The sequence below is a fragment of the Pipistrellus kuhlii genome, unplaced genomic scaffold (assembly GCF_014108245.1).
Source record: "Pipistrellus kuhlii isolate mPipKuh1 unplaced genomic scaffold, mPipKuh1.p scaffold_m20_p_15, whole genome shotgun sequence".
In the NCBI taxonomy this organism is placed as follows: Eukaryota; Metazoa; Chordata; class Mammalia; order Chiroptera; family Vespertilionidae; genus Pipistrellus; species Pipistrellus kuhlii.
In genome coordinates this window covers 43,839,168-43,866,199 of record NW_023425460.1, presented here as the reverse complement: position 1 = coordinate 43,866,199, position 27,032 = coordinate 43,839,168, and the positions used below count along the sequence as shown (strand labels likewise).

Sequence of the window (27,032 nt, the reverse complement as noted above, 5' to 3'; positions counted from 1 at the left end):
GCTGCCCACCTTACCCTCCGAATGGCCTCTTCTGTGGGTTCCCAGGGCCACTTCTGCAGGGCGTGGGAAGCCCTGGGTCTGGTCCCGGCCCCCTGCTCTGCGGCCAGGACAGATCGCTGGGACAGCACACCAAGCTGTGCACAGAGCAGAGGGAACAGCCGGTGACAGCAGGGTCCCAGGTCGCTGCCCCAGCACATGCACCCTCCTCCCGGACTTGTCCCTGCCGTCCTGGGGAGCTGAGCCCCCCGGTGGGCTGTTCATGCCTGGCTTCCTGTCATCTCTGGACGGGGAGCCCCTGAAGGCAGTGAGGGATTGGCCTGTTCACCTTGCACCCTGTACCTGGACAGTCTGGATGGAGGGGGCAGCAGGGGACAGGACATCAGGGCAGAAACACCATGGAACCACCCCCACCTCATTCCGAGTAGGTTCCCCACCTCCCTCCCTGTCCTTCTTGTCCCCGAGCCGGGACCCCCAGAGAGCTCCAACTGCCCCACGGCCCTGGGGAACCAGCCTAGGGGGTTCCCCCCTGATACCCACTCCCTGGCACCTGGAAAGGCCTTCACCTGAGGTTCAGGACTTATCGCAGAGCTCCACAGGGAAGCGTTGGCAGCACCCCACTCAGAGGCAGGGTACCATGAGGCTGAGGAGCTGGAGCACAGAACCCCTCTAATTCCTGTATTCTTAATGACACCATTAAATCAGGCCCTTCAGCCTGGCCCAGGTGGCTCAGTGGTTGAATGTCAACCTATGAACCAGGAGATCACAGTTTGATTCCCGGTCAGGGCGCATGCTTGAGTTGTGGGCTCCATCCCCAATGTGGGGTCTGCAGGAGGCAGCTAATCCATGATTCTCTCTCATCATTGATGTTTCTCTCTCCCTCCCTCCTTCTCCCAGGGACTCCTGAGCAGGGTCACAGCCTTCTAGATTGAAGGGAAGAGTCATGGGCTCCCCCTCCAGGTCCCCAAGAGCTGAGTACAGGCCCTGCCGACAGGATCCCACTTCCTCCCTCCCCTGGCCCCCTCTGTCTGGGGGGGGGGGGGGCCTGGGGGCTGGAAGGGCCTGGAAGGGCCAGGGGCCGTGGGGCTGTGCACACCAGCAGGATCGCTGACTCACGCTGGGAGGACTCATTGTGGGTGCACCTCTGTCTGCACATGTTTGGATCCGTGATGTTTTGGCACAAGGACTCTGAAAATTCCTCCCAAACCGATTTCCTGCTCACAGGTCTGTTTTTGGAGCCCTCCACGCACAGAGCTTTCTTTTACAAACAAAACCAGCAGTCCTCCTGCCTCCGTTCGGGGAGACGTTTTCAGGTGAGCTGCCCGGCTCTGCTGGGAGCGAGGGCAAAGCCTGGCCGGTTGGTTGTCTCTTTAAATCGGCTCCGCAGTGTGATGGGCACGGGAAGAACCATTCCCAGCCTGCGGCAGGGAGCTGGCCACAGCGCCGCCATCCGCCTCCCCCATCCCCATGGTTACGGCTCCTGCTTCCCGCCGGTCCTCTTCCCTGGCTGTAGTCCGCGGAAGCCAGCGAAGCAAGCGCAGAGGCGGCTGGCGTTCCTCGCCTGGGTTCTGGAAGCTGCGTGCTGAGAATCGCACGGCATGTCTGCCGTCCTGGCTCTGACTCACGTCCCCGGCTGCGGTCCTGCAATCTGTTGATAACTCCGCTCGCGAGCCGAGCAGGGGTGCCCGGGCCCTGGGAATGGAGACCTGCTCCCCGGCACAGCGAGCTCCCGGCGGCTCCCCGGCAACAGGCACAGGCACGGCACTGCCGCCCCTCCAGCTGTTTTCGCCAAAATAGGTGAGAAGTTGGGGATGGTGTCTCGGGGTCTGAGTAGCAGGGGGTGGACCTGGGGGCCGGGGAGCGGCAGGAAGTGGGGGAGGCAAGGTGGGAGCCCGCTGCCCACAGAGCCCATTCTCCACCGTTTCTCGGGCGTCAGTGCCAACCTGGGTGAGGCGATGCCTGCTCCTGGGAATGCAGATTCCCAATAACTTTGGGTAGAGCTGAGGGCACAGAGCCAGGGCCAAAATCTGTGTCTGTGTGGGGAGAAAGCAGCCAGCACCGGAGCCCGGCTACATCCACCGGCCAGGAGCTAGTTGTTGGTTAGGAGACTAATCCAAGGTTTACCGGGTTCTCTGGACTTCAGCTGGCAGACGTGTTACTCAGCTCGGTGAGTTCAGCTTCCTGTGCTGGGTGGCGAGCATGGGTGGATTGTTAAATGTGCAGAAGGGAGTGCTCCCCGGAGGGCAGTCTGGCTGCCCGTGCGTTGGGCCAGGCGCCCTAAGGCTCCCGAGCCCGGGTGGTCCCGGACCCTCCGCGTGCCCCTGACAGATGGAGGCCGGAGTCCGAGTCCACAGGCTGGCAGGGCTGAGAGCAGCCGGGATGGGGCAATTCTGGGGGGCGCTGGGGCTATGGGGGGGAGAGGACAGCAGGGGGACCCTGCCCTGCCCTGACCAAGGCCCTGTCTTCACAGGTAGGCGCAGCCTCTCCACCCTCACCCGCCCCACCAGAGTCGCCCTGAGGCCCGTAGCCGGGGGCTCGACCCTGTGGCCGCTGTTTCGGGACCTTGACCTTCTGGGCTGCCATGGAGGCTGGCGGGGAGAAAGGCGCGACATAGCTGGCTGACCGGGACACCATCTGCATCCGGGGCGTCCACCCTTCAGCCCCTTCACGTGCTCATGGTGAGGCCACACGCTCAGGGGCCGGGGGCGGGGGGCACGTCGAGGGCGGCCGCCTGTGCACAGAGGCCCCGGCCAGGACAGTGAGTTGTCAGGTGGGCAGCCAGCCCGCAGCCAGGCACACACAGCTGTGCCTGTGCCCAGAGCCCTGGGATGGGGAGGGGGCTGAGGGCCGGGGGGTGGCCATTTGTTCCCAGGCCGCCCGCCTGGCTGCTCGGAGGCTCATACTAATTAGTTGATGGCGTGCCGCAATGTTGAATCATTTCATCCGTGGAGGAGACGGCCGCCCCGCGCCCCCTCCCCCGCGGCTCGGCACCTTCCCTGGCCTCGGGCCCGGCCCTCCCGCTGCAGCGCTGCCCTCCGCTCGCCGGCGGAAAGTTGGCAGGAGCTCAGGGGGACGTGGGTGGGCTTCGGCGGCACGTACACCGGCACACACGGGGGCGTTCCTCTCGCCGGCAAAGGGGGGCGGCGGCCGCGAGCAGCCGGGGCGGTGAGGGGGGCTCAGCCTGCGGGCTCGCGTGGCGGCTGCCGGTTCGGACTCCGGAAGGTTGATGCTGATTGAATAATGCAGCGTGTGTGTGTGTGTGTGTGTGTGTGTGTGTGTGTGAGAGAGAGAGAGAGAGAGAGAGAGAGAGAGAGAGAGAGAGAGAGAGAGGGAGGGAGGCGGCAGAGCACGTGCAGGGAATGCTGATGACCAGAGGACAGTGCAGCCGGCAGCAGCAGCCGTGGCATGGACCCCAACCGTGAGCCCCAAATGCAGACCCGGTGGTGGTCTGCTTCCTGAGGAGGGGCCAGTCTGAGTCGCCTTCTCGCTTCCTCTCCGTCAGAAAGGTCCAAACGGGAGAGATGCTTTCCTCCGGAATTCAGCGTCGCTCCCAGGCCGCCCCGTGCCTCGGAAGCTGGCCGGACGCCAGGCACTCGCCTTTCAGACAGCTGAGAGGTTGCGTGTTTTGGGCACAGGCTGCTCCTCGGAGAGGCAGGCCGCTGGCCCGGCCCCCAGCTTCCTAACTGCTCACTTGTTGCCCGAAAGTGCCACACCCAACATGGCTGTGGCCCCCGGGGGTCAGCATCCTTTCCTCAAACGTAGACCCCCGTGTTCCCACGGAGCCTGCCCCTGGTGGGGACCGAGGAGCTGGCAGGCGCCCAGCACTGCCCTTCAGGAAGCCTCAGGTGACCGCTGCCTGTTTGCTGAGCTCATCTCCGGTCCCTCGGCCCTTCCATTTCAGGGCAGGGTCTGCCCCGGTCTCTGCCAGAACGCCGGCCCATCCAACACTGAAAACCGCCCGGTTAGCCTTGCCCACAGAGCCTGGATTTCAGCCGTTTGGTGGGGTCTTGTCTTAATAAGTAGCATTTACACCGGAGAGAGTTTCTGACAGCAGAAGGCCCTGCCTCGCATGCAGGGTCGCCATTCAGGTGAGAGCACGTTTCTGTGAGTGTCTGAGTCTGTGGTGCAGGTGCCATGGCAGGCCCATCCCGTGGCTCGTGGATCCGAGGGAAGCCTGAAGGCCCAGCCACCGGGCAACCTGCCCCTGGCTGCCCCAGGCTGCCGCCCTCTGGCCACACGTGCAGCTCCTGCAGGGCCCGGGCCACCCTGACACCTGCGGTCAGCAAGCGGCCTCCTGGGTCCCACGTTGCCTAGGCCACACACGCGAGTTCAATCGCACTGAGTTCGAGGCGTCGCTGGGCAGGCTCCCGGGGCCACGCCTCCGTCCAGATCGGGCGGCTGTCTGTCCGGCACTCAGGCAGGGCCTGAATGCCCAGGTGCTGCCCCTGGAGGCCTGTGTCTGGCAGCTGATGCCCAGGCCGCCATCACCCATTAAAAATCTTCATCCTAAGCCACATGTGTCAAACACAAGGCCCGCGGGCCAAATCCGTCCCGCCAGGCCTTGCAATGTGGCCCGCACCGAGCTGTCATCACTGCACTCCGCTGCGTTTCCATCACAATGACAGTTTATGACTGTTCAGTAAACCATTCGGCCCGCGATTTAGGCTGGATTTTAGATTTTGGCCCCTTCTCTGATTGAGTTCGACACCCCTATCCTAAGCAGACGTGGGCTGGCCTGTTCCTGGCTGCTGCAGCTGGGATTCCAACGGCAGCAGGTTCCCCACGCTCATCACTTTGTGTCCTATCATCTTCCGTGACCTTCACCCTGAGCGAGGGGACCGCCTCCCCTCAGGGAACAAAGTGGCCGGCTTTGGAAGCAGAGGAAAAGGTTGTCCAAACCTTTGCACTGTCCCTGTCCCCTCCCAGAGGAGCCAGAGGAGGAGCAGGGGCCGTGGCCCAGCTGAGGGTTCCGTGGTCTCAGCCCCTGAGCTCTGGGTGGGAGTGGCGCGGGGAGAGGCCTGGCGTGGGGGGTGCAGCCGCCTGCTGGCACCTCCAGTCACAGTGGCATCAGGTGGCGCTGAGGGTGAGCTCCCTGTCCCTGACCTGCAGGTTCCAGTGGCACTAAGGCCACCCGGTCATTCGGGAAGGGCCTGGCCCAGGAGGGCTGGGGCTCTCGTGCAGAGCCCAGCAGAGCCCCCCACGTGCTCCGAATTCGGGGCTGGAATCAGTGTCATCGGAGCGTGCTTGGGGACATCCCGGAAGCCCTGAAGCCAGGACAGGGCGAGAGGCCAGTCCCGCCCCGGCCATGCTTGGAGTCGGAGACACACGGCATGCTCAGGGTGCCCTCTATCCCACAGCTGTACCCCCCATTCAAGCAAGGGAATTAAAACCCCCAAAGCGATCAGGCCAGGCACGGGGCAGGGAGCTCCGGAGGCCCACAGGGAGAAAACCGCCGTTGTCTGAGCCGAGGACCTGGGCCCAGTGCTGTTCCGGACGCTCCCAGTGCTCAGTCGCCCAGTCGCCCAATCTGTCAGGGGGTCACTCCCACTCCAAACGCATTCTCTAGGCCAAGCCTGGAACCCCCTCCCACGCCACCCCAATCCCCTTTACACACACACACACACATACACACACACACACACACACACGCACACACACAAACACCCGCCACCGCCCGCACCTCCAGCCTCGCCTGCTGCAGACACTTGACTTCAATGAGTGCTCTCCGTTTGTGCTTTCAGTTCTGCCCGATATTTGCACTTCGAAACACTCATGAAACACCCTTCAGTCTACGACCGGAGAGTGCCCCCCCTCCACACGCGTCCCCTTCAGCAAGGGACGCCCAGTCGGAAGGAGCGTCCCCTAGACGCTCTGCTCTGTTCTCGCCGAAGCTCTCGAAGCCGACCAGCCCACACGCCTCCAAAAGGAAACGGAACAAACATGTAAATGCAACGTCCAATTAGGGTAATTTGTGCTCCGAATGAATAAATTACTTATCTTTTTCCTCTGCCTTTCCCCCGGGAACACTCTGATGAAAGGTTGACAGATCAATAAGATGCAATTATCATTAAAAAGGCGACAAGGGACGGCAGGCGCTAATGAAATCAGCCTCGGTTAGAACAGACCCGTGAGGAAGGGCATCCGGGCGCCTGTCCCCGGCCTGGGGACCCCTCCCCCCAGGGGACAGGGTGCACACATGCTCCGCACACACATATGTCTGGTGTAGACCCCTCTCCACTGAAGGCCGGTGTTTGGAGCAGACAAGTGGCACGTGACCTGGCTGACTCCCTCCTCCTTCCCTCTTGCTCTCAATGTCCTGATTTACTTGGTTTGCAGAACGTACGGAAAGGACGCTTGCAGCTCAGACAATAACATAATGTAAAAGGAGCGTAGGCCTCGGGAAGTGGGAACGAAAAACAGACCCGCAGCCCAGGCCTCAGCTCCACAGAGAAGAGGGCCGCCTGGGAGGATGCAAGCCGGTGTCTGAGGAGGAGACGGCGCCTGGTCCTGCAGGCCCGGAAGTGACCAGGAGTCACAGCTCCCACTCCCATGGGGCTGGGGGGGGGAGGGGTCCCCTCATCCTCCCCTCCCGGCTCCCTAGCCTTCCTGCTGTGCGCTCGGGGCTCCACCCATGGTTGCTGGTCCAAAGGGCACTGCTGGGGCCATGGCCTAGGGCAGTGGTCGGCAAACTCATTTGTCAACAGAGCCAAATATCCACAGTACCACGATGGAGGTTTCTTTGGAGAGCCACATTTTTTAAACTTGAACTTCTTCTAGCGCCACTTCTTCAACATAGACTCGCCCAGGCCGTGGTGTTTTGTGGAAGAGCCACACTCAGGGGGCCGAAGAGCCGCATGTGGCTCACGAGCCGCGGTTTGCCGACCATTGGCCTAGGGGGACTTGTCTGTTGACCACACACCAACAACCGTCAGGATCTGCGGGTGGAACGCTGGCAGAGTGGATTCCTCCAGGAGGAACTTGTACATGCGTGAACTTTAAGACATAAAGCGTGTCTCCGTTTTGCATTGCCTACTTTGAATTTTAAATGTCACCTCTAAAAATGTAGAAAGGCACTGTTGGGAACTCTGATTTGGAGGAAGGAAAAAGAGAGGAGGCCAAAGGGAACGGATTGTTTCTTATAAACACCCACGGTGGCTGCCGCTGGGAGCCTCAATCCTGGGCCCTCAGAGGAGGGGGGAGCACCTGAAGGCGGGGTGACCTCCGGCCGGTGAACCCAGCCTGGGCGCACCCTCACAAAATGTCTCTGCACCGTGAATGGTGCGGGTGCTGCCGCCGGGGTGTCCCTGTCACCTTGAGGCTGGCACCTCTTGGCGCTCATGGCTTTGTGGGAATTTGGACGAGGGCACAGCGTGTGTCCTGCTGGAGCCCATGCCAGGCGGATGCGAGTCAGTGCTGCTCTGTGCATGCGCACACCTGCCCTTCAGACGTCCCACGGCATGGACGGCGCAGACCGAAGCGTGGGTGCCACCGTGGTGTCCGGCCCGCGGTCTGTGGAGGGTCACAGCACCCTCCCTCTGTCACGTCTGGTCATCTTCTTAGCCTGGGCCGGGGTGCTGTTTCCGGCCTCAATTGCCGACCAGGTCCCGTGGTGTCAGACCGTGAAGAGCCGCCCTGGCGTCCGCTGGCTTTTAGGGGAGGTCTCTCTGCTGTCATGGCAGCAGCTGATGGGATCCAGTCAGGGGGAAATCCACCAAGGGCTGTCGGAGCCCCATAAAGATGGCCAGCGGGGCCGCCCCGCAGGGTGAAGCCACGCGTGGGCAGCCCAGGAGGCGTGGTTCCACCCGCTGAGCACTCACCTGAGCAGGGTCTTCCCTGGCAGGGTGCCTGCTGCTGCTGCTGAGACCCGGCAAAGGCCCCCAGGTTCCGAAAACGCCTCCAGGGACTACAGGGAGGGGCTGGGCCCTGCCACGCACACGGGTGCTCAGCCACGTCGCTCACGTGGGCCTGCTCTGTGTTCCTTCCAGGATTTGAAGAGTGTCCTCTCCCTGCCCCAGCACCCAGGGGAGTTCCTGCACCCCGTGGTGTACGCCTGCACGGCCGTCATGCTGCTCTGCCTCCTCGCCTCCGTCATCACCTACCTCATGCACCAGAGGTGAGGCCCCCCTCTGCCCTGAGACGCCCCGCTTCCCCGCCTCATGCAAACCCCAAAACTCCTACCCTCACGGAGCAGGAAGACCCTGGAAGGCACTTCACAGGTGGCCAGCCAGCTTGAGCCTGCCCAGCCTGGGTGGCCTTGGGGGTGACTGGGTGTTGGGGACAGCCAAGCACCTCCAAACCCAGGGTCCATGTACTTATCAGAGAACATGTGAAGTGAATTCTTCCTCCAACAGCACAACGTCTGCTCAGGCGCCCGAGGGCCGTGTCCTTGGGAAGTTGGAGCAGCCGGCAGACCCTCAGGCACGTCTGCATTTTTTTTTTTTCCTAGAAAGGGGAGTCTAATCAGGTCTCTTCTGAGCCGGTCTCCTCTGCCTGGGAGTGAGGAGATGACCTGGCTGTGTCCCCATCCCTTGAGGATGCCCTGGGGACTGTGAGGAGGAGCCTCGGCCATGGTCAGGGTCTAGCCCACAATTCATGTCATGGGCAAAGCCTGGGCTGTGGCAGAACCACCGAACCTCCTTCATGGGAAGAGACGTGGGGAGGGTGCACGGCCACGGAGGGCTGTGGCCGCAGGCACGGCTGTCGGCATAGGCTAGGTCCGTGATAGCAAACCACTGCTCGTGAGCCACATGCGGCTCTTTGGCCCCTTGAGTGTGGCTCTTCCACAAAATACCACGGCCTGGGCGAGTCTATGTTGAAGACGTGGCGTTAGAATAGGGGTGTGGAACTCAATCAGAGAAGGGGCCAAAATCTAAAATCCAGCCTAAATCGCGGGCCGAATGGTTTACTGAACAGTCATAAACTGTCATTGTGATGGAAACGCAGCGGAGTGCAGTGATGACAGCGCGGTGCGGGCCACATTGCAAGGCCTGGCGGGACGGATTTGGCCCGCAGGCCTTGTGTTTGACACATGTGCGTTAGAAGAAGTTTAAGTTTAAAATATTTGGCTCTCCAAAGAGATTTCAATCGTTGTGCTGTTGACTAATGAGTTTTCTCACCACTGGGCTAGGTAGTCTCAGTCGTGGCCGCAGTGTTCGAGCACAGTGCCGGCGTGGCGATAGGGGTCGCCACGTAGTGGGTCACTGTCACGGCCTCCCCTCCAGGTTATAAGAGATTTCTCAAAAGCCCCCCAGTCCTCCTGCTCCAAGGGGATTTAACACCAAACCCACCGGCCACACACTGAGGGTGGACTCCGCACCGTCTGTCCGTCTTTCCCTCGATCTGGTCCTTGGGGTGTGTCTCTGCCCAGAGGTCTTCCCGGTTCCCACGTGGACAGACGCAGGGGAAGGGCTCACGCACACTCTGCGGAGGGGCGGGTTCCTGACAACACGCCTGTGTCTCCCCAGCGCCATCCGGATCAGCCGCAAGGGCAGGCACACGCTCCTGAACTTCTGCCTGCACGCAGCCCTGACCTTCACGGTGTTCGCCGGGGGCATCAACCGCACCAAGTACCCCATCCTGTGCCAGGCGGTGAGTCTCCCCTCACCCGGTCTTCCTCTGCTGTAGATCGCCAAGGGCTCATCGCCTCTCCCTCCAAAAGGGACGCTTGTGGCCATTGTCTTGGGTATAAAATCCCATTTGAGTATCTGTGCGGGTGTTTCTCAGGAATGGGTGCGCCCAGCGTCCAGTGTGTCCGTGCAGCAGACCCAGGTCAGCCTAGTTATTTCGCTCAGCATTCCATCATATAAATAACTGGAGGCCCAATGCATGAAATTCATGTGGGGGGGCGGCCCCTCAGTTTGGCCTGCACCCTCTCACAGCCTGAGAGCCCTTGTTCCTTCCTTCTGCTCGGCTGGCTGCTCCTTAGCAGAGGCAGGGGAGGCTCCCGTGGCCGCCACCACCGCTGCACTCGCCAGCTGTGAGCCCAGCTTCTGGCTCAGCAGCAGGGGCAGCTCCTGCGCTGAGCATCTGCCGCCTGGTGGTCAGTGAGCATCATAGCAACCAGTCGTTCTGCCATTTGGTCAATTTGCATATTAGGCTTTTATTATATAGGATGTATTTTTTCACTTGGACAAACTCACTCCAAGGCTTGTGGTGGCCACAAGCTGATGAGAAGTCCACTGCCCCACCAACAGGGCTTGTCCAGGAGCAGGGGCCTGCCCTGCGGAGGCTGGTGGGGAGGGAGCAGGGGACCAGCCATCTGCTCCCTCGTCCAGGTAAGAATCCCAGGATGCTAAGCCGAGACTCGTAACCAGGCAGTAGAAACTGTCACCAGTGGGCTGCCACGGAGTCCAGGCCACAGAGACACGTGTGGAGGCCACGGAAGAGTCTGCTCCGCCCCCTCTCGGGTGAAAAGGGAGAAACGTAAACGAACCCTTCGGCTCCTGACAGGGCTCAGAAGAGGCCCTTCCACAGCCCACAGAGCATCCCCACAAGGTTTCTGTCACTTACAGCCCCGCGGAGGGAGCCGTGACAGTGGCCCCCACGGGGATGTCCAGCTGCTCTCCTTACAGCCTCGGTGGCTGTGAAGCCGTCACCGATGTCTGTGCTGCCGCAGCCTCGCCACCGGGGACCTGGAGCGCCGGCACTGACCCCGGTAGCTGTCCGTCCACACGAGGCGGCCTGTCCACCTGCACAGACTCACCCTGGGGACCGGCCGGTGAGATGCTGCTCGCACAGGGGCACCTCAGGGAATAATCAGGCTGTCAGCTCTGGCCCTCCACACCTACCTGCCGGCAAGGAAGGCATCCGGCCCATGAGACAGCGCCTGCTCCAGAGCCCTGGGGCCTGGGCCCAGCCCCCAGGCTCCGGTGAAAGAAACGCCATTTTTCTGCGACTCGGTGTCAAGATGAGCCTTCCAGCACCAGCCTGATCAGCACAATGAGGGCAGACCTGCCTCCTCTTGCCTCCCCGCAGGCATGGGAACCACTGAGGCGAGCGCCCGGGGAAATCCAATTTGCACTCCGCCTGCAGTGATGCCGGGGGGCGGAGCCGTCCAGAGGCGGGGCGGGGACTGTTACCCTTATGTCCGCACGTCTCCACGAGAGGGCCAAGAGCCGGGCTCGGTGCGGAGGAGCCGCCAGAAACACGGTGGTACAGCCACCCCCACCCCCTCAGAGGCCCAGCCATCATGGCACTGGGGAGCCCTTGCCCCTCAAACAACCTGGGAACCATCTGCATCTGCTAGCCATCCGCATGGCGCCCAGGGCCTGGCCGGGGGGCACGGTAGGTGGGGCAGATGAGACCTAGGAACACCCACCGAGGTAAGACCTGTAGAAATCACGCTCGTGTGAGAAACGCTCGGTTCTCTCGTGGTGAGAGCAGTAGGACCCCAGCAGAGGCAGCCAGCCCTGGGCTCCGCAGCAGATGCTGTCCTGATCTCCCCACCACCTTGCCAGAAGGCATCAGGGCACCATTCATTCATTCACTCATTCATTCACAAAATGCATTGGTTGCCTGTGCGTGCTGTGGGTGCAAGCCGAGATCAAACCTACCGGCTCCCCCGCTGTGCGGACCTGCCCCCCAGGGGCGTGTGGACAGCAGTGGCCTGCATGTCAGGGAAAACGAGCTGAAGAGCAGAGGGAGGCCAGGCTCGCCCAGCGGGGGTCCCTCCTCCACGCACTGCAGGAGGAGACCAGGAGGCACAGGGAGGGGTGATGGCTACTTCATGCGTCCCTTCGACGGGTCCCTGGGCACCCAGGCCTGTCAAACATGCTTCTGGGTGCATCTGGGACCGTGTTTGGGATGAGGCGGGCGGGGTGGAGGGCCATCCGAGGTATCGGTGGCCTTGTCCAATTTGCGGGGGTCTGAACAGAATGGAAGTTGAGTGAGAAAGACCTCCGCCTCAGACTGCGGCATCCGTCTCCGGCCTTTGGATGCAGACACAGACCGAGTCCCATCGCCCTTCTCCGAGGGCAGATCTGGGGCTTCCTCGGGCCAATCCGTTATAGGCAGCCAGGCAGGCCCCTACCTTGACCAGTGATCAGTGACCAGTGACCCTAGTGCCCGACACAGGACCCTCCGGCCAGCCTTCCCTGTCCAGTGTCACTCTGGGTGACAGTGAGTGATGGACGAGAAGCGGTCCAAGCTCCGAGTGGCAGAGAGAACCACCGGTTGTCATGGCAACAGAAAATGACCGCGCGCCTCGTTAGAGCGCAAAGTGACATCATGCACACAGACAGACGGCCAGCGTTGTCCTCCCATGATGGGTGTCGTCAGGGCTGCCCTGGGCCCAGAAGCTAGGGTGCTGCCATTTGGAAGCCGGGGCGGGGTCCCCGTGACCTCTCCATCTGTCCAATCGAGAGCCAGGGGATATGGTTCCCCATCCTGCATCTCCTGGTGCCGAGCTGGCCCCCTGGCTTCCCAGCGCCTCCCCGTCAGCCAGGTGGGATGCAGCTGACACCGATGGAGGCCGGGCCGAGGAAAAGGCTGGCTTCACCCACGTGCAGGAGCTTTTCCAAAACCGGAAATACAGTGCTGGGGTTCACCCCCTCCTCGATGCTCTCATCCATTGCTATGGAGTCTTCTCCTAAGTAACACGGAACGCTGCACTTGACAAATCGTTGTGATGGCGCCGTGCCAGCTGTGCTCAGAGAATCTCTGAGTTCCCTAAACATTTACATCCTTCCCAGTGAGAGCCATATTTCACCTGTCATGGTGAAGTGTCAGGCTATCGCTTCAAAGGTAACCTCATTCTCTGGAACCGGGTGGAGACAGCGTGGACTGCGTGATTAGCTAATGCAGTAAGTGCTGGCGATGGGAGGGACCTGGCGCTGTTTCCATAGTAACAAGCAACTCTGACTTACAGGGAGGGGACTTGGGCGTCTGATCCAGAAGGTGCCGATCTCGAGGGCAGTGCCAAAAACACCGGCATCTGGGAGACCACTGCTGCACGCCACACCACCTCACCTGGTGGGCTCCTGTGTGTGGAGGGCCCAGCACCTGGAGCTCTCCGAGTCCCTGCCTGGGCCACTCCCACCACAGGGACCCGTGCATACAGGCCCCATTGCCGGAGGGTGTGCGTGCAGCTCAGAGATGCCCAGGTAGCCAGCCCCCAGGTGGACGCACAGGCCCACGGGCTCCCAGCCGGCCCCTCTGCAGGAGAGCCGAGCTGCTTTGAGCTAACACACCTGCAAAGCCTCTTTGCAGCCCCGGCGTCTCCCTTGAGCTCAGGGACCCTGTGCAGTGTTGTGGGAACCAAGGACCCTGGTGCCTCTGGCAGCCTCGTTTCTTATCGCTGCTGAGCTGCCTCCTGGGGACACAGGGGGCGGGAGGGCCGGATGGCAGTGGGGAGGAGGTCAGGGCGGTCAGTGCACTGGCGGGCAGCTACTGACCTGTCTCCCCTGCCCCCCAGGTGGGCATCGTGCTGCATTACTGCACGCTCTGCACCATGCTGTGGATTGCCGTGACCGCCAGGAACATCTACAAGCAGGTGACCAAGAAGGTCCCACCCTGCCCGGGCCCAGACCAGCCACCGTACTCCCAGCAGCCCCTGCTCAGGTACCCGAATACATTTATGTCCCTCCCCTCCCCCAGACTCCGGGTCCTTCCCCTGATGCTGGGATCTAAGCAAAGCGGCTCCCAAGGACACGTGTGGCCCTGGGAGGATGTGGCCGGGGTTTGGGGGTGCTCGGTTGGGGTGGGGGGCGTCCGGAGGAGGCAGGGAGCTGGGGCTAGAGCCTGGCCAGCAGGTCTGGGCCAGTGTGTCTGTCCAGTGTCGCTGAGCTCCATGCCGCGGGGGCCGTGGTCACAATGGGGTCAGTAGTGCCCTCCGTTACGCACGGGTCTCTGCGTTCAGAGACCTGCTCGTTAGCTGGGGAAACCAAGGCAGCTCGGTTGCTGAAACTGCTGGTTTCAGGGTGACTGCGCCCCGGCCCTTCCTCTGTAGCTCACTGGCTTTGAGCACGAGCTTTCTCCACGAAGACCTGTCACCAGTCTAGGCCAGTACTGTCCCAGGAGCCGTGGCGGGAAGCTGGGGGAGCGTGCGGTGAAGCTGCCAGAGTGAGACGGTGGTGGCGGGATAGCTCCGAAGTCCAGGGTGAAAGGCTTGTCTCAGGGCGTCCACAGACTGCGGGGGCCAGCGGTGCTCACCGCGGGGACCGACTCCGCGTTCTCCCACGGGAATGTCACCCCAGCCCACTTACTGATCAGACGCCCTCCCCCCGCGGCCGGAGACCAAGAGTCCCTGTGCCCAGGGCCAGCCCTGGCTCCTGTGCCACCCCGCGGTGACCCCGTGGCCAGCCAGCACGTACCCCGTGCTCCTCCTTCCTCCCACCTGCACGTCCCCACCCTGTGTGCCCAAGATCATTGTCGGGGCAGTCGTTGGAGTCTCATCAAGATGCAGATTCACTGGCTCTTTCTAGAAACTATCTCCTGACAGAAGGAGGAGGCTGCCCGACCCTACGGTCAGGTGGGCTCCTGGCTGGCCTGGGCGGAGACACAGGAGGGCATGAAGCCCGTGTCCTAACGAGTCTGAGCTCTGCTGGGAGCTGTGTTAGTGGGAACAAAACAGCAACCCCACGGAGATCCAAATGGGATCCAACGTCATATGAGCACAGAGAGGGGCTGTGACCGGGGGCCCCCAAGGCGGGTGCCAACATCACTGCAGAGGACGTGGCTGGAGCCAAGGGGCGCGTGAGGCTGGTGCAGAGGGGCCACCTCCACCAGGAAGCAATCACTGGCTGGGGCAGGGGGCTCTACACCTCTGACCACCCAGCAGCAGCAGCAAGAATAGCTGTCCACGCCGAAACCGGTTGTCTCAGTAGATAGAGCGTCGTCCTGCGGACTGAAGGTTCAATTCCGGGCTAGGGCATGTATCTTGGTTGTGGGCACATCCCCAGTAGGGGGTGTGCAGGAGGCAGCTGATTGATGATTCTCTCTCATCGATGTTTCTAACTCTCTATCCCTCTCTCTTCCTCTCTGTGAAAAAAAATCAATAAAATATTAATATATATAAAAAAATAAAAATTAAAAAGCTGCCCAGGCCTCCAGCGCCCTCTGCTGTCTGAGCCTGGGCTGCACCCAGGAGCTGTGCTCAGACCCTGTTCCCGAGGGCGCGGCTCCAGGGCTCAGAGTGACTTGAGCTGGAACACTCAGGGAAAAGGCAGAAAAGAGGCAAGAGAGGGCCTGGCCAGAGTGACAGGGGTCCTGAGCGCTTCACCCTGCAGGACGCACTACCAGGAAGGCGTGGGCCGCAGAGCATGTCAGCACCTCTCCCGCACCCAGGGCCACGCTGCCCGAGACGGGAGGGACTGGACCTGCCCAGCACTTGGCAGCCTCTACAGCTCCACTCACTGGAGAGCCTGTTGGTCCCACCGGGACAGTCTGCAGCCACCGGAAAGGGAGAGCATTCGACAGCAGTGGGCACATGGTCCCCCAGCTGGCCACAGCTTAGCAATGTCAGGGGGACATCTGTGGGCTGGCCTGGGCCACGGGGCCAATGAGATCACAGGCTGAGCAGAGTGAGCCCCTCCACCCTCTTGTCACTCGGTAATTTACTGTCAGAGATGTGGATGGGGAGAATGTCAGGGGATTTACATTCTTTTTTTTTTCTGAAATAGTCTTTATTTCTGAGCAGGGATTTACATTGTTAATGTCCTTGTCTGGTTTGGATACCAATCTCAGACTGCTTCAGGGGATACCCCAGCCCCTTGTTTCTGGAGGAGCCTACATAAGACCCGGTCGACCCTTCCTTAGGCATGACCCACGAGACCTGTTCGACGCCTGTGGATCTTGAAGTCGAACTTCCATTAGACCCAGAGTATTCAGGCTTTCTATTTCCTGTTTCCATTTTGGTGATTTGTTGGGTGTCATTGGGGTTTGTTTTTTTTCCCCCCCAAAGAATTTATCCATTTCATCTAAGTTGCTGAATCATGCATATACCCTTGGTGTCATATAGCGAGGCTCCTCTATTTAAGATGGAGTTTCATCCTGGTAAATCCATCATACGTTGAAAATATCGTTCAATCAAAAATGCATTTAACACACCTAACCTATGCGCATCACAGCTTCGCTTAGCCCACCGTACAGACGCTCAGAACACAATACCCCAAAACGCTGGCGGCACAGCGCACTGCTGGCAACAGGCTGGTACCTCCGTGATCACGCGGCTAACAGCAGCCTCCACTCACGCTGCACTCAACATCACAAGAGAGCCTCGTCCCACATATCCCCAGCCGGGGAAAGATCAGAAATTCACATTTCAAAGCACAGTTCCTGCTGCCTGCGTTTCCCTTTCACGGCATTGTAAAGTTGGGAAATTGTAAGTAGAACCATCCTAAGTCAGGACCATCCGCTCTCTGACTCCTTGGGTGCTTGTGGGATGGGGGATGGACACTGCAATTTGTTCTCTCTCTTTTCTTGATCAACCGACTCAGGCTATGTAGTTTTGTTCATGGTTTCAGGAAATCAACTCTACATTGGTAATTTTATTATAACTACTTTTGTCATTTGGTTTTTTTTGTTTGTTTGTTTGTTTTTTATTTTTTTGTGTGTTTTTTTTAAATATATTTTATTGATTTTGTACAGAGAGGAAGGGAGAGAGATAGAAAGCTAGAAACATCGATGAGAGAGAGTCATCGATCAGCTGCCTCTTGCACACCCCCTACTGGGGATATGCCTGCAACCAAGGTACATGCCCTTGACCGGAATCGAACCTGGGACCCTTCAGTCCCCAAGCCGACGCTCTATCCATTGAGTCAAACCAGTCTCGGCTGTTTGTTTTTTTTTTAATGGAGGTGTAACTGACATAAGATTAATAGTTTCAGATGTAGGACATCGTGTTCGTGTATATTGCGATCGCCACAACAGGTCTCGTTAACATCCATCACCCACAATTACTATTATACTTTTGTTCTTGTGAGCAGAATATTTAAGAGCCACTCTCTTAGCAACTTTCAGAGATACAGCATAGTATTACTATCATCATCGTGCTGTACATTACATGCAGGATTTTTTTTTTTCTTTATCTCTGCTCCTATCTTTATTCTCTCCTTCCTGCTCCTTTCCATTTACTTTGATTTTTTTATTTTTCTGCCTTGCTGAGGTGGAATCTTATGTCAATGAACTTTAGACCTTCCTTTTTTCTCACAGATGCAGTCGTAGCTATGAATGTTCCTCTGAATCCTTCTTTAACTGCACCCCAGAAACCTTATATTGTATTTTCTTCCTCATTCTGTTTAGAATCATTTCTAAATTCCCTTTTGATTTCTCCTTTGATCCATGAATTATTTAGAAGTGCATCCTTTCACTTCCAGATAGTTGTGATTTTCCTTACTGTTATTAATTCGCAACTTAATTTCATTGTGACCAGAGAATATACTCTGTATGCTTTCAATCCTTTTAAATTTATTGAGATGCGTTTCTTGATGTCATCTGTCATGATGAACAGACTATGTGCACTTAAAAAGAACAAATGTTATGTATTTATTGGTTGTAGAAAGAATAATTAGGGCTAAGTGAGTAATACTGTTGTTCAGATCTTGTTTCTTTACTGATTTTTTTTTATTTTTTTTTTACTACTTGTTCTCTCAATTGCTAAGGAAGGGGAGTTAAAATCATCAACTATGATTTTGGAGTTGTCTGTTTCTCCCTTTAATTTTGTCCATTTTGCTTCATGTAGTTTAAATCTTTTCCTAGGTACCCACACATTCATGGTTGCCATGACTTCCAATAAACTAACACTGACATCATTACAAAATGTCCCTCTTTATCTTATTTTTCTTAAACTCTGCTTTATCTGCTATTAATGTAACCACTCCAGCCTTCTGGGGTCACGGTTTGTGTGGGCTGCTTTTCTATCCATTAGCTTTCCATCTCTCTGTGCCTTTGTGTTTTAAATGCTTCTGTTGTAGACAGTAAATATTGTAGCTTGCTTTTTTGTTGCTATTAATCAGTTCTGGCGATCTCTGCCTTTGGAGTTTTTAGTCCATTAAAATTTAATGAAATTTTCATTTTGTTGGATTTAGATCTCCATTTCACTATTTGTTTTCTGTTTTGCTTTTGTTGTTGTTGTTGTTGTTAATCCTTACCAAATGATATATTTTCCATTTATTTTTAGACAGAGTGGAAGGGAGGGGGAGAGTCAGAAACATCAATATGAAACACATTGATTGGTTGCATCCCACACGGGGATCGAGCCTGCAACCAAGGTGTATGCCCCTGATCAAACAACACAGGACCCTTCAGTCCATGGGCCGAAGCTCCAACCACTGAGCCAAACCAGCTAGAGCGTTACTTCTTTTTTTTTCTTCTGTTCTTCCTTTCCTCTTCTATTTCCTTCTCTTGGATTATTTTAACATCTTTAAATTCTTTATTTTATCTCTTAGTGTTTTGCCTACTAATTTTTTTGTGCTCGATTCAGGGAGTTAAATCCACGGCCTCTTCACAGCCTGTTCAGTGTGAAAGTTCTGTTATTTCATGTAAACTGCATTAGAAACCTTGCAGTTGAATGGGGACCCTCTCCCCTCCCACCATCCTTAGGCTGGAGACGCCGTGTACACTGAGTGGCCAGATTATTATGATCTCTGAATGCGTAATAACCTGGCCACTCAGTATATTCATATATATATTAGAGGCCCGGTGCATGAATTTGTGCATGAGTGGGGTCCAGCCAGCCTGGCCAAGGGGAGGGGACATGGGCGGTTGGCCGGCCTGCCTGCTGGTCAAACTCCTGGTTGAGGGGACAATTTGCATGTTAGCCTTTTATTATATAGGATATACACTGAGTTGCTAGATTATTATGCGTTCAGAGATCATAATAATCTGGCCACTCGGTGTATATTACCCCTATGTACTTCATAAATGCCACAGCCATATGTGTTATATAGAAGTTAGGCGGAAACAAAATATTTTCTATTTACCTTACTATTTAGCATTTTTATGTTCTTGCTTCCTCCAAGTGTCCTTCGGGTACAATAACCCTTCAGCCTGAAGGCCTTCACTTAGCATTTCTTGAAGTCAGCTGGACACTTAGTTTTATTTTTATTACAATCTGTCTTTATTTCTCCTGGAGAAATAAAGGGTGTTTCTGGATATAGAATTCTAGGAGGCAAAGTCCCCAGGGGTCACCACACGTGACCAGAGGCGGGGTCATCCTGCTCCCACCCAAGGACCCAGGACCCGAGTCAGTCTCCTCCTTGGGGCCTGGCCAGAGCCAGCTCTGCAGGGCGCAGCAGCCAGCAAGCTGGGGGTGCGGGGAGTGGGCAGAGGAGAGGCCAGGCCCTGGCGATAGCCCCCTAGTCAGCAGGGCTGGTGCTGCCCCTGCCTGACAGCTGCTTGGCCAGGACCCCTGGGCCACACTCTCTCCTTTGCCCTGAAGGTGGTGCTGTCCTTGGGGGGGGGACCCAGTTGGGCTCAAAGGTCAGTGAGTGACCTCCTGCTCTCCGGCAGGTTCTACCTCGTCAGTGGAGGGGTTCCTTTCATCATCTGTGGAGTCACGGCTGCCACGAACATCAGGAATTACGGGACGGAGGGCGAGGACTCCGCCTAGTGAGTATGGCACCCAGGGGCTGAGGGAGGGAGGCCCTCGAGGCTCCCGTCGCCCTGGCTGCAGGTGCCCAGGGCAGCAGCGCCTCCTCTGATCACAGACACTCACAGACAACAGGCTGGAGCGGCTGGAAATGCCCACGGCCTTGCTGAGACCAGGCAGGGCAGAGGTCCTGGGCTGCCCAGCCTGTCCCCCGGTGCCCATGAGGCGACAGCACAAAGCCTGGTCACCCCAAAGCTGTCCTCCTCCCCAACGGACCCAGTTTCCCCGGGGGCCAAGGGCCGGTTCGTGGAGATGGGAGAGGCCCAGGGGACCGGTAACACCTGGGCAGCAGCCGAGGCCAGCAGAGTGGACCCAGCTGTGCACAGGAGCCGAGCCAGACTCCGCAGGCCCTCCCTACGCGTCCAGGCCAGGGCACCTCACTGACCCTCCCCACAGGACGCTGCCTCCCACCCCCCGCCCCACAGGCTTCAGGGTCCGGAACACCCCCCAACCTTGGCCCTCCAAAGCAGCCCGAGTGCACCAGGCTGGCCCTGGAGGGCGGGATGGGGCCCCCGTCCATCGCCTGACCCTGAGGCCTCCTGTTGGCAGTGCCCAGTAATGACTGCCACGGGCACCTCAGGTGCAGGCAGCACAGCCAGCTCTGGGCTCTCTCCCCACAGCCACCCCCTCCTGCCCCTGGGAAGGCCAGTCTCTCCCCCGTTCACAGCAGGGCCAGGCTGGGCTCGGGTCACTGCACAGCCCTCCGCGGGCCCTCGGGGTCCTGGAGCCGTCTCCCCCCACCCCCCCACGCCCTCACCAGCTCCTCCTCCTCCTGCTCTCCCCCCCGCAGCTGCTGGATGGCCTGGGAGCCCAGCCTGGGCGCGTTCTACGGGCCGGCGGCCTTCATCGCCCTGGTCACCTGCGTGTACTTCCTGGGCGCCTGCGTCCAGCTGCGGCGGCACCCGGAGCGCCGCTACGAGCTCAGGGAGCGGCCGGACGAGCAGCACCGGCTGGCGGGGCTGGAGGCCGGCGGCCACGGCGCCAGAGCCGCCCCAGGCACGGCGCCCGCCTGCGCCACCCTGGCCGCCTCGCTGCTGCAGAACGAGCACTCGCTCAAGGCCCAGCTGCGGGCCACGGCCTTCACGCTCTTCCTGTTCACGGCCACGTGGGCCTTCGGGGCCCTGGCCGTGTCCCAGGGCCCCTTCCTGGACATGGTGTTCAGCTGCCTGTACGGCGCCTTCTGCGTCACGCTGGGACTCTTCGTGCTCATCCACCACTGCGCCAAGCGGGACGACGTGTGGCACTGCTGGTGGTCCTGCTGCCCCTCCCGCCGGGACGCCCCGGCCTCCAAGCTCGGCGCCCACCACACGCTCGACGCCAACGGGGACGCCCTGGGGCACGCCGCCTGCCTGCAGGACTCGCCCTGCGCGGGCAAGCCCCGGGGCTACGGGCACCCGCCCGGCGGCCACTGCAAGATGACCAACCTGCAGGCCGCCCAGAGCCACGTGGGCTGCCTGTCGCCGGCCACGCCCTGCTGCGCCAAGATGCACTGCGAGCAGCTGCTGGAGGACCTGGGCCACGTCCACCTGCACGAGGAGGACGCGTTCGGCCATGACCTGCACCTGCACCGGTGCCTGCAGGGCAGAACTAAGCCCCCCTACTTCAGCCGGCGCCGGGCGGCCGAGCAGGAGTACGCCTACCACATCCCGTCCAGCCTGGACGGCAGCCCCCACAGCTCGCGCTCGGACAGCCCCGCCAGCTCGCTCGAGGGCCCGGCGGGGATGCACGCGCTGGCCTGCTGCGCCCAGGGCGACCCCTTCCCCCTGGTCAGCCAGCCCGAGGGCGGCAGCATCAGCCCCACGCTCTACGGCTGCGGCCCGCGGCCCGGCAGGGAGGGAGGCCGCGGCCCGGCCCACTTCGAGATGCTGCAGAGGACGCAGTCCCTGCCCTTCGGGGGCCCCGGCCAGAACGGGCTGCTCAAGGGCGACGTGTGCGAGGCCGTGCCTTACGGCGCCGACTGCACGGGCAACATCCGGACGGGGCCCTGGAAGAACGAGACGACGGTGTAGCCGCCGTGGCCCCCGCCCTGGGCAAGCGTCCGAGCGGAGCAGGGACCCCCCCCCCCACAGGAGGTCGGCGGGGTCACCAGGTGCGACGGAGCGACAGGCATCCTCGCTGGCCTCCGGTGATGAAGGACTCAAGGGGGAAGATGCTTCGGGCCACGTCGCCTCCCCGAACCCCGAGGTCAGACAGTCGCCCCATGTGGACCTGGAGCACCAGTCCCCGGGCAGCCTGGCCACGCCACAGGCAGAGGAACCGGCCCCCTCATGGGGCCTGCCCGCCGGTGATGGCCCCGGCAGGAGGCACACTGATCTTTCCCATGTTCCATGTGTGTGTTCAGTCCCGTCACGGGGCGGCGGCCTGCTGGTCAGCCCAGGGCGCTCTGGCCCTGGGCCCACGTGTGAGCTGACCCTGTGCCATCTCCACCGCCGCCCCCTTCCTGGACGCAGCACCAGCCCCGAGGGCCGAGGGCCCCACAGACGGGGGGCGCCCAGCTGTGCTCTGGGAGCACGTGGCCTTCAGGGGCGTGGAGGGGGTCCCCCGGCTCTGTTACATGCCCAGCTGTCCTTGAACCAATAGTCCCTTCCCAAGCCGGCCGCTGTCAGGCCTGGATCCAGCCCCACACGGGAGCTGGGGAGAAATAAAGTTCCCTGCCCCAACAAGAGAAGGAGCTGGCATTTCCATGGACGTCTGGGCACACAGCCCGGACTCCGAGGACAGAAGTGCCCCCTCCCGTGGCCGGGGTCAGTGGGTCCTTACAGAGGCAGAAGCCTGAACGCCCAGAGGATGTGATGTGTGTGAGACCATGCACAACTGCCACTTCCTTCCTCCCCTTGGAACTGTGACACATGTGCGCACACACACACATACACACACGTGTGTGTGTGCGCTGCACCACGTGTGTGCACATGCCACGTGTGTTCATCACATGTTCACCCATCCGTGTTCACCCACCAGGCCTGTGCACACATCACCACCAACGTGCACATGGCACATCATACACAGGCAGGGTAGCCGGGGGGTTGGCGCTCTGCACGGTATCAGGGTGCGACTCGCCCGCCTTCCCTCACACACACCGGGGGAGGCGAGGAGTGTGTCAGGTGCCCGGGCCCGCGCTCAGTGTCTGAGCCTGAGGAGCCTCACTCCGGGGTTCCCGACAGTGGAGGTGCAGCTTCCCGCGTGTCCGTACCACCACCGCCCCCGTGTCTCACCGGTCCACCAACAGGCAACCGATGGCCGCTGGGCGGGTCCCGTCTCCACCACCGTCTGCCTGTCCCCCTGCTTCCGTCGCCAACACGAACCGAGACCCGACGCTGTGCTGTGTACACACTGTAGATGCAGGCCCGTCAGGCGAAATACAGTGTTTCACATCGTTCGCCTTGGGTGAGGCTGGTTACTGGCATCCGTGTGCGTCTCTGACCTCGAGGGCGGCCACCTCCCTGCCAGGCCCTATCTGTGCCCTGTGCCTGGGGCGGGGCCGTCCTTCCCTGGCAGCCCCGACGGCATCCAGCACCTCCCACCTCAGCGGCCCTGGCTGAACGGAGAGCCCCTCATCGTTCCACCAAAGACGCTCGGCACCGAATAAACCGTGAGAGCTCCCGTGCCCACACGGCCTCCGGGGCCCGGCGAGCAGCCGTGCTGTGGCATGTCCCGCTGGCACGTGGTTCCCAGAGCACGGAAGTGCACCCCACGGCTGCAGCCAGGCGCTCCGTGTGCAGGGAGCCTCCACGAGGGTGGGGAGCGGGGGACAGCCAAGGCTGCCTGTAGCCTTACGTTCTGTGTCCCTTCCTCGCTCTGTGCACATGTGTGTGCATGCATGCACATGAATGGGTGGTGAGGGGTAAGAGTTATGTGTGTGTGAGCATGCAGTGTGTAAGAAACAAATGTACATGTGTGAATACCTGTATGCTGTATGCTTGCATGTTGAAAGCTGTGCCTATGTGTGAGTTCATGCATGTGTGCGTGTATTAGTGAGTGGGTGGGTGGGTGTGGTGTCTGAGTTGTATTGCGTGTATGCAGTAAGAGTGCCTGTGTGTGCATGCTAAAGGAGAGTGTGCATGTGTGTATGTGTGTGTGTGCTTGTGTACATGAGATGAGGGGGCGTGCATGTGTGTGCTCTCCAGAGAGTTAAAAGTCAAAGCTGAGTGCTCTGGCCATTCGGGGCAGGTGGAGCAGGAAGGGGCACAAGAGGGGCATCCCTCAGCCATGACCCACGCTGCTGCACACATCTCACAGTGAGTCAGGTTGCAGAGTGGTGACAGGACGAGTCCTCCACCCCAAGCTTCACGGTGCTGGCTCCTGGGGGCCAAGAGGGAGGGGGTGCCAGATGGGATGGTAGACATGCAGACACGTGTGACAGAAATAAACCATGTGAGGGACAGTCCTTCGAGGGCGCCAGGCAGCAGCCCCGCCAGGCTGCGGATCCAAAGGCGCTGCCTGATGTCACAGAGGTCACCACGGCAGTCCGAGGACCAGAAACCCCTGCGCACGGACAGGGATGGTGACAGGGAAGGTGCAGCAAGGGGGGCCTGTCCAGAGCCCCCCGGGTGATGGCACCCACAGTCCTCTACCGTCCCTGCTGCCTTCACGGCCACCAGCCGACAGGGGTCAGCCTTGTGGTGTCCTGCTCATGGCTCCCCTCACCAGGGTGTCCCAGGGAACTGCGGGCCGCTGCCATGTCCCCACTGTCCCCAGCATGGAACACATCCAGGGTAAGTAACATGTTCAAGTGTTCCATCTCAAACCGCATAAATGTCAACACCGTCTCTGCAGGAGCAGCAGGTGGCTCCGCTCACAGCTCAGCCACACCCACGTGGTGCCTTCTCCGGCCAGCCCTGGCTCCAGAGGGTCCCACTTCCTGTGGTCGGGACCCGTGTCCACGGCGACTCACCCCTCACCCCTGCGGGAACCCCGGAGTCCTGCAGAAGCTCCCTGGGTCCCAGGAAGGCCTCAGGAGCCGGCCGGAGCTCCAGCTCCCGGGCAGCAGCAGGTCAGTGGGCTACTGTCCTGGGTTCCCTCTCTGACTGGCTGTACTCAAGCCCTGGATCATGTAAAATGAGTTGAATGGTCATTAGAAACAAAACAAAAACAACAAAAATATAGTTTTAAAAAGGTATTTATTAAATATTCAACTTATTAAAACTTACATGTGTATTTGTTTCCAAAAAGTATGGTGGGGACCCTGGCCGGGTGGCTCAGTTGGCTGCAGCATCGTCCCATATACAGAAGGTTGCGGGCTCAATCCTGGTCAGGGTGCACACCTAAGGGGTGGATTTGATCCCCAGTGAGGGCACATACGGGAGACAAAGGATAATGTTTCTCTCACATTGGTCTTTCTCTTCCTCTCTCTCTCTTCCACTCTCCCCATCTCTCTTTCTCTCTCCCCTATTCTCTGTCTCTAAAATCGATTAAAAACAAAAAGCAGGGAATAAGGACACATATGTAGTAAATAAATTTTTTAAAAAATACAATATTCTCAAGTAAGGATTTTTTTTTTAACTATGCTGCGGGGTCTATAGAAAATTTCAAGCATAAAAATATGTCCCAATAGAATAAAATTCTGGGCAAAAATGGATGATTATAATGAGTTTAATGGAAACCGTCATGATGAGGATTTCTGCCTATTAAAGAAAAAATGTTTCTATGTTTTCTGCAAATGGTAGATGGTGGGTACCAAAGCCACTTTGGTATTTAGCTTCTTGGATACATTTAGGAGAGTGACTAACAGCTTTATTCCAAAGTGTCAATATTGACACCACACCAGATATGACATTCATTGCAGTCATTTACATTTTTTAAAATTTGGGCGTTGGCTTCAGAATGTGCGCGGGTTTTGACAGCTCTTCACATTGTTTTAGGGAAAATGAGAGCCGAGGCATTGAAGCCCCCGCTCCACTGGCCTCACATCACCTGGCCACGCGGAGCACCACATGCGTACCCTGAAACAGGAGGGAGCCCCCATCTGTGGAGAGATGGAGCTTGACGGAGAACAAGACCAAGTCCTGACAGTGTCCGGTGTGGCAAGGGGCAGAGACCAGCCTGGAGCAGGCTTTGCAGGACACCCCATCTGTGGGGCAGGGGCTACTCCTGTCCTGGGCACCAACCAGGAGGCAGGTCGGTGGGAGAGCGGGGCGGGCCAGGCCCTGCAGCGGAGGCAGACGTGGCCACGCAGAGGGAGGGTCCCACAGCAGAGAGGGGGTGGGCAGAGAATGAGCAGACGGGTCAGCGGAGACCAGTAAGAAGGCTGGGCAGCACCTGTCATGGCCTGGGAGCCCTGCAGGGTGCAGGTAGCACCGGAGAGAAGCGTCAGGAAGAAGGTGTGTGGCCAGGCGTGTCCTGTGCGCCCAGGCTCGGTGCAGAGGTGGGTACAAAGCCGGGGGGCCATTCCAGCGGTCCGAGTACCAGACTGTGTGGCCCTGTGTGGAACCGAGCTTGCAATGGCCTTTCGGTGGACAGCCGGGGCTGCCTGCCGGTGTCCCAGCGGCTCTGGGACGATGCAAGTGCCTCATCTACATGCCTCCGACCTCAGGAATCAGGCCCTCATTCAGCGTGAATCGACCATCTCCTACGTTCGAGGCCCCAGGCCCCAGGGCCCCTTCCCTGGAGAGAAGCAAGCAGGTGGGCAAACACTCACAAAGACGACCAACTTCCAGAAGTTTCTCATCGCTCCACACACAGGAAGACCATGACCACACACTCTGAAACGAAAGCAGGCGGGTGGATAGGAGGAGCTGCAGGGCGCCCTGCCCCACACCCCTCCCCGCAGCCCGTGTGCCCTGGTCCCTGGTCACTGAGCAGCGGTCCGCTGAGTGCTTTAGGCCGCTATAGCCAGAGCGGACTCAGCTGACATCAGCAGCCATTTGTTCCTCATGTTACCCGAAGTGGATGCCTCTTTTCCGAGGAGCATAGATGATGTCACTGCTCCCACTTGCCCTGTCCCGTTCAGCCCTCACCCTATGCCCTGGGCCGGCTGCCTGAGAACCAGGTGACGAAGCCCATGCCCCGCTCCGGGAGGGCCCTGCAGCACAACCTTTGTGCCTGAGGCGCCCCCACAGGGCCACATCCAGGCTCCACCAGCTCTCCATCAGCCCCCGAGCCCTGCAGCAGAGGGACCCTGCAGCCAGGGCTCTCAGCTCTGCAGGCCCAGGGTCCAAGGATGGGGGTGCGGCTGGAGCCCCAGAGTCCTGCAGCGCAGCCTGCCTGCCACTCTCGGCCTCCTTCCGAGACCCCGTGTGGTGTCCGCAGAGAGCTCAGGGGCAGGAGGCCCAAGTCGCGCATCGGTGAGATGCTTTTTCTCCAATTCCTGCTGCCTCTACTCCATCCCACTCCCCCTGGCTGCTGCTTTGAGCTTCCACATACCCCAGGATGGAGGAGACCGCCCCTGGTCTCTGCCCCCATGGAGCCGGGTGGGCCTCAGGACCAGCACTTGGCACAAGGTAAGGCTGCCCAG

The 27,032-nt window shown here is 59.3% G+C and overlaps 1 protein-coding gene across 1 annotated transcript; it reads left to right on the top strand.

Moving 5' to 3' along the window:
* Window positions 1-1,075: 1,075 nt before the first annotated feature.
* On the top strand, window positions 1,076-22,247 carry ADGRA1 (adhesion G protein-coupled receptor A1). Its single transcript, XM_036439271.2, has 7 exons — window positions 1,076-1,794; window positions 2,468-2,675; window positions 7,983-8,110; window positions 9,462-9,585; window positions 13,409-13,554; window positions 19,444-19,542; window positions 20,373-22,247. Exons 2-7 carry the CDS (start codon window positions 2,673-2,675, stop codon window positions 21,589-21,591), a joined length of 1,719 nt encoding a protein of 572 aa, XP_036295164.1. The 5' UTR covers window positions 1,076-1,794; window positions 2,468-2,672; the 3' UTR covers window positions 21,592-22,247.
* The last annotated feature ends 4,785 nt before the right edge of the window (window positions 22,248-27,032 follow it).

What these genes read in the sequence shown, in the direction of transcription:
- ADGRA1 (XM_036439271.2), top strand. An exon ending in ACCTACCTCATGCACCAGAG is followed by an intron (nt 8,111 to 9,461) that starts GTGAGGCCCCCC and finishes GTGTCTCCCCAG; the next exon opens with CGCCATCCGGATCAGCCGCA. An exon ending in TCCCAGCAGCCCCTGCTCAG is followed by an intron (nt 13,555 to 19,443) that starts GTACCCGAATAC and finishes GCTCTCCGGCAG; the next exon opens with GTTCTACCTCGTCAGTGGAG.